This window comes from Stegodyphus dumicola, chromosome 1 (genome assembly GCF_044657685.1).
Source record: "Stegodyphus dumicola isolate Sdum_Otavi_A_Nest chromosome 1, ASM4465768v1".
Classification (NCBI taxonomy): Eukaryota; Metazoa; Arthropoda; class Arachnida; order Araneae; family Eresidae; genus Stegodyphus; species Stegodyphus dumicola.
Genome location: NC_140768.1, coordinates 57,549,797 through 57,562,585, shown reverse-complemented (window position 1 = coordinate 57,562,585; position 12,789 = coordinate 57,549,797). Strand labels below are relative to the sequence as shown.

Sequence of the window (12,789 nt, the reverse complement as noted above, 5' to 3'; positions counted from 1 at the left end):
GACCGTATCTCATATGTGGCAGGCGATTCAATCACCTTAAACATTTTAAAGATGCACAGCGGAGGTTACACAATTGCTGCAGAGCTGAAACTGGCACAAGTTTGTTCACAAAGGATGCTGGTCCGTGGCACAGAACATTGTTGCAGCATATGCATGAACTAGGAAACTATATGTGCCAACAGACCTTACTTAAAAAAAAAGAGCCCTCGGATTATTTTTTAACAGTAGCAAATAACTGAAACAAATCATGAATAATAATATAATGATATTATTTCAATCTGATGCATTTTCATTTCTCTTACAAACATGGCTATTATTTCTAACAAATGTAAACCATCAGTTCTGTGAATCTGTTAAAACCTTGATTAAATAACATGCAATAAAAATTGTAAAAAACATTAATAGCCATAACATCATTTAAACACAGAATTTTCTTCACAAGGGAAAATATTTAGATTACAAACTTATTTTTTTAAACTGTTGCCACCAACTAATATCAATTGTTTTAAAAGAAATTAAATAAAAGATAATGTGCATGAATGTAGGTATGTTTCTTGCACTGTGAAAAAATGATGGTACCTAGAGCCATCAAATTTTTAATAATGTAATCACCCACCCAAACATGAGCCCATGGAAGCTCGAATTTTGAATTTGTTTTATTATCTGTTTCCTATTAAACGAATTTTCAAATAGAAAACTCAATAATTTCAAATTGAACAATCGCAACACTATACAGAAAAATAATTTTTATCTCCAGCATGTGAGACTATCCATTGGAAATTCTAAACATATGCTGTTTTTAAATATTTTTGTGATATTGTCATTGAATTGAATTTAATGTGATTTAATTGCGAAGAACATGACATTTAACACATAAAGGTAACATAAAATGTAAAAAAAAAAAAAAAAAAAAAAAAAAAAAAGAGAGAGAGAGAGAGAAGCCCCTTTGGTTATAATATAAATCTGAAAACTTTCAGATTTTCTCCCCCCCCTAGTGTGTGTGTTATCATGGCAAAGCCTCGAGGGCTATCTGCCTAAGGGGAGGGATGCCTTCATGGAGGACTTTCTAAGGGAAACTGGCTCGTATACAAGTTACACATGGGGCAAACCACGAAAATGCCCATGCAGCTAGCCCATTCATGGGATTCGAACCGAACTACCAGTGTTCAGCGACTTTACCGCTCGGCCGTTGGTAGGCCTCTTTTTTTTTAAATTTTTATTATTATTTATACAGTTTAAAAAATCATATTTTAACAAATCATATATACTTTACCAAATAAAATATTTATAATAAAAATATACCTATTTAGAAAAATAAATAAATTACCTATCATAACAATCTCCTTTAATACCAATAGGGATATCAAACTCATAATTTTCATAGCCATCATATGGTTGTGTTTTACGCAGGTCCCATTTAATACCAGATCCTCTGAGCATAACACCACTAAATAGATAATAATGAAGCTTTAATTAGTATCTTAGTAGTAATTTTTATTTATTTTCACTCTGTCATAAAATGAAACATATACTTTTATTTTGTCATAAATTAATGCACATCATTCTTTCACCTTGTCATAAAAACATTTGACATAAAGTCATGTTAAATAAAAGAATACAGTCAAAAGTTGTTAATCCGGACTCGTTGGGACTTCGACGATTCCAGATTATCAATTTTTCCGGATTATAGATCATCAGTTTAAATCTGGTAAGATGGCATGCAGAAATTATAAAATCAAAAATATGAAACCGTAATTTATGAAATAAAGAACAATTATGATCTAAAGGGTATCAAAATTTACCAAAAAAAAAAAAAAAAAAAAAGCTTAATATTTATTTGTTTACTTTATTAAACATTTCTTTCAATGTAAGTTGTTTAAGTTGCTTCGTTTTATGTGCTAATACTTTCTCTTTAAATCTATAAACAGACATAATTTCTTGTTCAGTTACAAAGTTCTGCTGTTCAAGTCCTATAATTGCTGTGTCGAGGATACCGACTAATTTGTCAATCGAAATTTTTTCGTTTTCAATAACCTCTGTGTCACTTTCTTCACTATCGGAAGTGAATTATAATGACGAGGAATTTGATTTAATCATATCAAAGACGGAGTACATCGAGATGAAACACTACATTTAGTAAGGAATTATAAGCCAAATAAAATAAAAACATCTGCCCTGAAGATAAGGATAGTGCTGACAGATCAACTTCCAATTCACTGCACACCGCGGCGTTAATCTTAAGAACCCCATTATATTTATGCATTCACTTCAAGTTTTTAAATATCAAATGCTTGTAAATACTTATTTTTAAAACTGTAACAATTATACTGAAAGTTACTGTAATTTACAATTTATCACGTAAAATAATATTTGAAAACAAAAAAGGTAATAACTATAATTAAAATGTCCTCTTCTTATACAAAGGGGAAAAAGTGCATAAAGTGATTTTAAAACAAAAAAATGTGATAGAATGCTTTTTAAAATTAGCTGTTTGGATTACAAGTGAATTTTAACATCAACTTTAAGTTGAAAACAAATTTTTGTTTAACATGTAAAACGTAACAAAATGTTTCCTCTTTTTTGTTCTACAGATCTAAATTGGCAACAGTAATTTCTGAACTAAAACAGCATTATAAGCTTTTCTGTCTAAAAGCTTATAATACTTTAATTATATTATAGCAGTGGTATTGAAACTACAGGTTGCGATCCTAAATGTGGTAGCAAGAATTTATACAGGGATCACAAGGGAGACAAAAAAACCTAAAATATCTGAATTGATGGTATATGACTAAAGGTTAACATTTTGATTGGCCATAATTTAATATTCAATATTATTTTTGATTCAAAATATGACATTGACTTTTGGGGTCGTTTGCATTTTTATGGCGCTACACTGCCATAAAATTTGAGTCTCAAAAACAAACAAGCCAATAAATAAATAAATAAGTGAAAGAAATTTTAACTACGAAATGTTAACCATAGTTTGAAGACTCCCCCATACCATTAAAGTTACAGGTATTTAATAAGTAAAGTAAATGTAATAAATATGTTTCTTTTTTAATTTTTTAATGCATTATAAATCTCCATTATACAACATTGTTTAGGTTTTCTTAGTTATTACCCCTTTGATTTTCTAATTATGCGATTTCTCAAATACACTCATATTGCAAATATAGTTTAGAATGAAACCTCCCTAAGATGATCTACTATGGTTCCAGTGAACCTGTTTTCAGAAAAAGCATAATTATCAGTGATGTTCAATAACATACTTAATTTATTTATTTCTTAAATAATGCTAAGATGATCCCTCTCTAGTTATAATGTGGATTTGTAGAGAATGCATTTGACCTGTATTTTAAGGCCAATGGCTATAATCAAGCTTACCTTACAGAACTCTTAAGTTTATTTTAAAGGAGGAAACAAAATATATATAATGCCTTTGCTGAGATTTGAACAAGAAACCACCCAACTGCTAGCCAGATATGCTTCCAATTGTACCACAAAAGCAATTAATAAGGAAGAAAAAAATAGATTACTTTCTCCCTTTCTTAAAGGTCAACTAGACTGGCAAACAAAAAAATGTGCAATGCTCTTGCCAGGATTTGAACTCTGGACCTCCCAACTGCTAGCTGGAGTGCTTCAAATTACAACATAAAAGCACGCAGCACAATGGGAGAAAATACCTTTCAGGCTATGATCAAATACAAGAACTTTAACTATATTTTTAAGATGAAATACTGTCACCTCTAAGAAAAAAAAAAAAAAAGATCCCTTTTTACAATATGAACATATTTTGTCCTTAAAAAACTTGACAGGAACTACAGCGGTTAGGTTTAAGATAATGTTATCTTCTATCCCCATAATTCAACATTCACTCGACAGAACAACTTACTAACCAATACAGAATGCTTATTAAAGTCGTTGAGAGATGAGTAAGTTGAAGTTCACTGGCCCCAATTTTAAGGATTCAATCTGGAGCTCACAGGCTGATTCTTAATTGATTGTGTAAAAGCGGGTTTTTGCTTGATTTTTCTTCAGCATTAAGAAATTTGTTATCTTTTACAGAGCAGGTAAGTTCTGCTACCACCAAGTTCATAGCATAACCTCTTTACAGTGACTTTCATTCAGGCACATTATTTAACCAGACTGTATATGTAGTATAAGAGCATATCCACTGACATAGTAGATACACGAAGGACTCATTCCATTAGAGTACATTACAAAGTCCGTAATCCGGATGGCCACTATCCGGAATGATCTATAATCTGGACCTCAAAGCCACAAACTTACGCATGCTCATTTAATGCGCACGTCCGCTACACATGTGCGCTTCCGATAGAAAGTGACAGAAAGGTTACTGAAAATGGAAAAATTTCAATTGACAAGTTAGTTGGTATTCTTGACACAGCAATTACAGGACTTGATCAGTGGAACTTTGTAACTGAACAAGAAATTATGTCTGTTTATAGAATTAAAGAGAAAGTATTTGCACAAAAAACGAAGCAACTTAAACAACTTACATTGAAAGAAATGTTTAATAAAGTAAAAAAATAAATATTAAGCTTTTTTTTTTTTTTTTTGTAATACCCTTTATATCATAATTGCTCTTTATTTAATAAATTATGGTTTCATATTTTTAATTGTATAATTTCTGCCATCTTACCAGATTTAAACTGATGATCTATAATCCAGAAAAAACCCTAATCCGGAATCGCCGAAGTCCCAACGAGTCCGGATTATGGACTTTATACTGTATTTGGTTGCTGCATGGAGCATATTGCATGAACACCTAATTAGCACTATGATTCAAAATATGGTTGCTTGCATAAGGAAGAACAGTGGAACAATCAATCATCCTCATATATTACCACCAAGGTGATAATTTGCATCATCATCTGCTGGTACCACATATTTCTATTAAACATGTAGCAGCTGTTGTCAAAAGAAGCTATAAGTGAGTTGGTATTCATTGGCTGCAGCTATCTAAAGTTGAACTCATTTGCATAACTCAACTACTTTCCAACATTTTAACTAATATTTTTAACAATCCTGCTAAAATGTCGTCTCATGAAAATTTTAGCTAAGTAAATGTAAACACAAAAGATGCAAGAAAAAAATCATAAAAACATATACTGCATATACTGTATATCTTCAATATTATTTTTGATTCAAAATATGATGAAAAACTGTAAAAAATTTCAAGAATGCAGATGATTTTCAAGCACTTTTAAACAGATCAAAAGCAGATCCATTTTCCAAAAACCTTTTATGGTTTTCAAATAAATAAATGAATCATATTATTAAATGCATTGCTTATTAAACATGACTATTATAAAATAATGTTAACGATAATAAAGTGCTAGCTTGAATTCCTTTAAAATTCAGATATTCTGAATTTACTATTATAACCAGTAAAAATATTTATAGATTTTAATAATTCACAGTTACACAAATTAAATATTAAATATTACACCAATAGAAAAAACTTATTGTTAATTTATAAAGTACAATAAATGTCTAAAATTTAGCACAATTAAAAAAGACTGCTTTAAATATTATGGAATGACAATTAAGTGAGGTGTGAATAAATATCATGCATCTAATTGTTTAAAAAAAATAATTTTCATTTTTAAATTAAAGAATAAAATATTTATGAGTTAAGTAAATATCATAAAAATTAAGGAAGCATATATTAAAATTATTCGTGCATTATTTTCGTGTGTCCAATATTACCTGAAACCAAAATTTAAAGCATCTTCTGCTGACACAACACCTATATTTGTAAGTCTAGCTCGCCAGATACGATTGTTTGTTAATAAATCTTCCATTTCATCAATTCTCTGTCCAAATTTGTCCAACCACTCATATATATCATCTAATAAACCAATTGGAAGATCTTGACTGACACCTCCAGGTCGAATATATGCTGCATGCATTCGAGCACCAGAAACACGTTCATAAAATTCCATTAACTATAAATATAATTTTATGATTACATATAAATACATATGCACAGACAAACTTTTTATATTGATGAAATTATCAAAATTTAAAACTAGAAGAAAAATTACTTTTTCTCTTTCTTCAAATAGCCAAAAAAATGGAGTTAAAGCACCAACATCTAAGGCATGTGTTCCAACAGCCATGATGTGATTTAGAATACGGGTGATTTCAGCAAATAAAACTGAAAGTAAAAAATCTGAAGTAAGTTTCTCCTTAGCTCTGCTACAAACATTTAAAATAAATGTTCACTAGTTTATTAAACTTTTATATTTAGTAATTAATTCCACTATAAAATATTTTAAAATTTAGCAATTCTATCTAGATATCACACTATACCGTGAAGGAAAAATAAAGTCATATAACTAAATTGAAGAAATCGTACATAAAAATAGCAAGATATGCTTAATATTGGCAATTATTTGAATTTCATAATAAGGAAACGCTATGCAAGAAATTATAAATTTCTGTACCCACACTTTTTGAATTCAGTAAACCAAACTTTAATCCGGGAGGGGAGGACTAGCAAAAAATTATACAAAATACTTGGTTTCTATTTAAATATGACCCACTAACACTCTCTAATGAAACTAAATCTTTAATCATTTAAGTGAAATTTATAAAAGAAAGAAAAATAGACATTCACAATTTATATTTAGCCACAGAAGTGTATTAGTTTCAACAGGTTTCACTTTTGACACAAAAGATAAGGATTGGTTTTAAGTGGATTATTAAATTTAGGCAAAATACTATCAGCTTAAATTCCATTCTAGTTTTAACCAAGAACTTCCAGGAAACGAAATTCAAGGTTCTCGTAGAATTTAGAAAAATGTTTGAACATGATCTACTTAAATCAGTTTTGGGATTGTAATTTTGGCCAAGAACATCCCAAATGATGAAATCTGAGATCTTATACTTCTTCTTTCTCTAACCTCGACCTCTTAGAGAAGCTTTTCGAGAACAAGATTTTTAAATGCACCTTATCTAAAGACAACCGAGCCACAAGCATTTGTTTCTTGCCACAGATATGTATCCAAACAGCATATAAAACTAACTTCTACTATTCATGGTAATCCAGTAGAAAAGTGTTCAAGTAAAAGTTCTATAATATATATTATAAGGCTCAGAAACAGCTTTTATTAATAATACTAGAAAGCCCCTGATTCTCTAACGAATCAAATAAATGAAAGTGTGAAACTATGGTATAATTACGGTACAAAATGCATGGGAATGAGAATGGAAGGATGAAAAAGTAAAGAATAAATTCAACATTAAACTTGCATATACATTTCGAGACTTGATATGGGAATAAAGATTACTGATACTAACATAGGGGATAAGTTAAAAAAAAAAAAAAAAAAAAAATCTGGCTCAAATCATTTTTTATACACTAGTTACTAACCTTTGGGATGGGTAAAATCAAGGCATGAAAGACTGTTTTAACTCAAATCCTATTCACTAGACCAGTGATTTTCGAACTTATGGCACACATGTCACAGTCGGCACACAGAGCTTCATCAGCCGCCACGTGACTAAAATATTACTTCCTTAATCAATAATCACAATAAAATCGTACTATGTAATTTAAATAAATATTTTACTCTGTTCTTGAATGTTTCACTTACTTACTTATCGCATAACAACACTGGCACACGGCCTAAGCCTAGATATAAGATTTTCATATATCTCCATAGGAATGATATAAATATTTATTGACCCAATTTATGAGGTTCCAATTTTTTGGGCCAATCACGTTACTTGTTACATGGCAAAGAATACACCGAAGTTGAAGCAGCTAATACTTTCTAAACGAATTCAGATTTATTGCAGACTGCTGGTAAGTTTTAATACTTTCATTATTAAATAGATTTCAATTTTCAGATCTAAGAATTTTGAGGTAACTTATGAATAATTCTAATTAAATATTTTAAATGGAATTTACAAATATAATGTAAAAACATGCAATATGATGTCCGGGTTAAAGGTTACTGCTGTCACATGTTCATATTTGAACCTGCAGCCATAGATTGTAGATTCGTGAAAATTCAATTCCTTACTATTGGCTAATAATGTTACCTCATTTTAGTACATGGTCGATTTAATGCTTCATTTTTAAATTTTGTGCTTTTCTATACTCCAGGTCTTGAACCCTGACAAATGACTTGACAGCAAAAAAGGCAAAATTAAACATTGATAAAGGAAGATATTTTCAAGAGACCTGAACAGAATCATTTTTAGTTATTGAACATAATAGGAAAACATTATGCATTCTGTGTAGGAATTTTCCAAATGAGAATGACTGGAAAGCAGTTCTAAGAGTGATTCAATACTTGAACTCTACAAACGCCATTTACCTGAAAGTTGACTCTGATAGCCCACCAACACTTTGTTATATGGATGCTGATTATGCATCTGGCGATCAACTAGATGGCAACATCTGACAATCAACAACTTGACGATGGACTGAACAAGCAACACGTGGAAATTTATTTTTCTTAGGAAACAGCTCAATATTTTGGTCCACAAAGAGACCTTATCACCTAATGAATTCGAGCTTATTTCTGCAGCTACTGCTGCTCAAGATCTCAAATGGATATTAGATCTCCTTAAATATTTTGAACTACCTCAAAAACTACCCATTAACAAATTTGAGGACAATAAGTCCACAATAGCTCTTATAAAACAGGGTAAAATGAAAATCAGGCTAAAGCATATTAATGTTAAATACTGCTTTTTAAGAGAAATGGAAGAAAATAAAATAACTGAGATAACATACTGCAAAACAAATTCCATGAATGCAGATATTTTCACTAAGCCATTGTCCAAACCAAAATTTCTGAAATTAAGAAGTGAGCTAAATCTGATTTGCCACACTTACCAAATGCATGACTAAAGGAGGGGTTGTTGTAAATTAATCAGGCATTTGAGAAAAAAAAATTTTTTTCAACACTCTTCTGGTAAAACTAGAAATGCTAAGGCGCATGCATGCTAATCACACCGAATTATTATACTCCATAATCCTCTTGTTCTATTTTTTTTATTATTACTAAGCTTTCGTGTGTGCTTGTATGCAACATTAATGCATCTGTTGCTTTAAATTAAAGTTGAATAAATGTGATTTGTGTTTAACCCTCTGAGCGTTATGACTGGGTTTAGGCGGTCATGAAGACCTACGTCAAAAGCGTTACCAAAGCTTCTAGGTGGTCAATGGAAAAGTGTTCGAAAGCGTTACTGATGATTCTAGGCGGTCAGTGGTGACAACCTCGAAAGCGCTATGACCACCTTAAAGTGGCCGTGCAGATGTCACAGCTCCCCCCTTATTTCTGGAACCCAGGAGATCTCTAAATGACAACTCTCAGTAGGAGCCTAAGAGGGTTGCTCTTTTTCGTTTTAGACCACTATGATTAATCGCCAAGAAAATGCTTGAACATACAGTGGTTTATAAACAACAAACAAACCCGGACATTCTTTGCTAAATAAGTAACATGTAGGCATGTTTTTCCAATACTCTCTTTTAAATGGATAACATTTTCATAAAACAACCTTTAGTTTTTAAACTAAATGTTCAGAAATATGTGAAATGCTCGTGAATTCAGTTAAAAAATAGCATCTAAAAATATTTAAACAAATTCACTTATGGATATATAGATGCGTAATTAAAGCCGGCAAGTTAAAAATTTTAATTATTCGCGCGAAACGAATAGTACTGCATTTAATTAACCTGAATTACATATTACTGAATTACATACATGTAAATAATAACATTTTTTAATCAATAATTGAAATAAAAATTAGCCATCAACATTAAATTATAATAAGCATATTCTTGAACTGCTTTATGAAGCATAATCTAATTTGATAGTAAATATAACGATGGTGAATTATTTATTCTTTTTGGAACAATATTGGTAGCTTATACTGGTATGATGAAGTTATGTTCAAATGCATTTTAAATATCCCAAGTCTTTTAATGTACATTAATTTGAATGCGATTTTTATTAGAAACAACTTCAATGAGTTTGATTTTCTTATGTACTTATGCTTTAATAATTGTAATTACTTTGTTCAACGCAATGAAATTGCAAGCAGAAAGGCAAATGTGAGTTAAAATTTCTGTATTTTGTTATATATGTTATTAAAATAGCCAACCTACAGCGTAACAAGTGAGTGTCCGAAATATAACCCGCAACTTTTCTAAAAGTAACAAATTTCAGTTATAAAAAAAAAAATGCAGTAAATAAATAAATGAAATACTAATAAGAAAAGAAGAACGAAAGTTTACTTTTTTAACGTTTGCTTATTTTATTTTTTGTCCAAAGGGGCAATTTGCCCTGAAAGACTATTAATTTCGTTTTGGCATTTTGCGCTGAAAGCTATAAATGCCAAATCACTTTTCAAATGGCTGCGCCAAAATATTATCACCCTGTATTATATTTAAAGAAATAAATAATGAAGAAACTGCATGAATGTATGTATGCTTCTCGCATTGTGATAAAACAACATTTAGAGCCATCAAAATTTCCATAACCTAATCTTCTATAGAATATGGGCATGCAGAAGCCCTAATTTGAATTTAAAATTTGTTTTATTATCGATTTCATATTTTGTAACACTTCAACGAATTTTTGATTAAAAAACTAAATGATTTCAAAGAGAGCAATGGCAACACTATACGGGGGGGGGGGAAATTATCTCCAGCACGCGAGACTCTGTATCGGAATCAGAAATTCTAAAGATATGCTCATTTTAAAATTATTTTGCGATATTGCTGTTGAACCGAATTTTATGGTTTGAGTATGTAGAACATGATATTTAATAAATAAAAATAACAAACAAAATATTAAAAAAAAAAGCCCCTTTGAACATAATTTAAAATATGAAACCTTTCAGACTTTATTTATTTATTTATTTATTTATTGTTGTTGTTGTTTTTGAATGCATGTTGTTGGCGAATGGTGCAGTAGTCATGTAAAATAAAGAGAATGATCTGTGCTATTTTTTATTTGAAATGTGTAGAATTCTCTAAAATAATAGCACTCTTAGAATGAATGTTGTCTTAACAGTGGCAATGATATTTTAACTTTAATAGCATAGCAAATGCAGTTTCTGTTTAATTTAAATAACTTCGTCACCTGTCTGAAGCACCTTTTTGAATCAAAAGCTGATTTTTAATAAAATTTGTAGTAGTACAATTTTTATAAATATTCAGAATTACCGAAATAATAAAAGCCAACCTCTTTAAAATTTCTTTATTACATCTTTGTTCAGCAAGACCTGATTAATAAAATTCATAAATGGAATTTCTAAATAATTTTATAATTTCTAATCCCACAGATATATTATGAGCCTTAAAAAAAAAATCCAAAACATCAGATTTGGAAACCATCTTTTTGCAGAGCTGAAAACAACTGAATATTAAATTTTATATCTCAAGCTACTTTTAATTTTTAAAAAACTCTTAAAAGTTTATAAAAATAAATAAAGTATGATATTTTTAATCATTGCAATAAACCTAAAAAATAATAATAATATGATATTAGTTTCAGAAGTCTATGATGAATAAATGCAATGTAAAAGCTTGAAATATTTGATTTTACATCCAGTAATACATGAATTCAGAAAAATAGATACGAGTAGAATATTAAGTAATGATATCAGGAAATTTAATATAGTATTGTATTTTCAAAGCCAATAAACATGGATAAGAGTACTGCTTTAATGCTCATATAGAATGATTTTGAGCCCATAACACTGCAATCTAACAAACATAAAAGCATAAAAAATGCAGTGAGTATATCAAATGATAAGCAACAAGTATTGCAAAATTACAGATTTTAAATGGTGACATTACATGATTAACAAATGAAATTATCTCACATTTCATACTCAACACTAAATGTTGAAAAAAATATAGAACATACAGAAGAGGTTTCGTTTTAATTCAGAAATTTATATGAAACAACTAACAGCCTTCCTTTTTTTTTTTTTTTTTTTTACACATGTTACAAAACTTTCATTTTAACTCCAGATACATATTTTCCCTTGCATTACAAATTTAACTGTAATGTTCATCTTGTTGCGTTAATTTAATTATAATTGTAATATTATTTCATGTTTTCAGAACATGCCTAAAAAGATTTCTTTACAGGGTTTGCAGCCACATTTTAGTTAAAAAAATAAGCACCTATAAGCACTTTTCAAGCACATTTTAAGGAAAAAATAAGCACCTGTCTAATTACATTACACACAACTGCATAACCTTAAAAGAAAAATTAGACTTGTAATTTAAAATATGAGCAATGCAATGTTTATTAAGAGAATGAGCATTAACTCAACCATGGAAAACAATTAACGTTTTTTAAAATTTGAAATGACAGTTCAATTTACAGAATTAGTTTACAATGAGAGAAAATAAAAACTATGCAGAACTAAACTATATTACAAGATTTAATGATGAAATTTCAGTTCAAAATATAGAAAATAAATAATAATAAGCCATTTAATTGTATTCGTTTGACACATAATAATAAATACAATTTATTTTTCCACTCATATTAATATTTAAATAATTTAACTTAAATCAAAATTCTGAATATTTTCTAAATTTTCATTGCATAACAGATTTTCCTTAACATATATTCCAAGCAAAATTTAAGTGAAAAAGAGGCACATTTCTGAAATCAGAAGACATGAAATTGCTTCATGCAGTCATCCTTTAACAGTAAAAGCTTAACTAACCCGCATACTCAGAAATTGCCGAATATTCCGGATAGTAACTGGAAAAAGAGG

At 29.6% G+C, this 12,789-nt stretch overlaps 1 protein-coding gene across 1 annotated transcript in view; it reads right to left on the bottom strand.

Annotated features, from left to right (window-relative positions):
- ND-49 (NADH dehydrogenase (ubiquinone) 49 kDa subunit) overlaps positions 1-12,789 on the bottom strand; it is a 68,292-nt gene that overhangs the window by 26,275 nt on the left and 29,228 nt on the right. The window contains exons 5-7 of the mRNA XM_035370583.2: positions 6,072-6,184; positions 5,734-5,972; positions 1,328-1,447 (exon numbers count right to left, since the gene is read on the bottom strand). Coding sequence (XP_035226474.1) covers positions 1,328-1,447; positions 5,734-5,972; positions 6,072-6,184 — 472 coding nt within the window. The remainder of the gene's footprint in view (positions 1-1,327; positions 1,448-5,733; positions 5,973-6,071; positions 6,185-12,789) is intronic.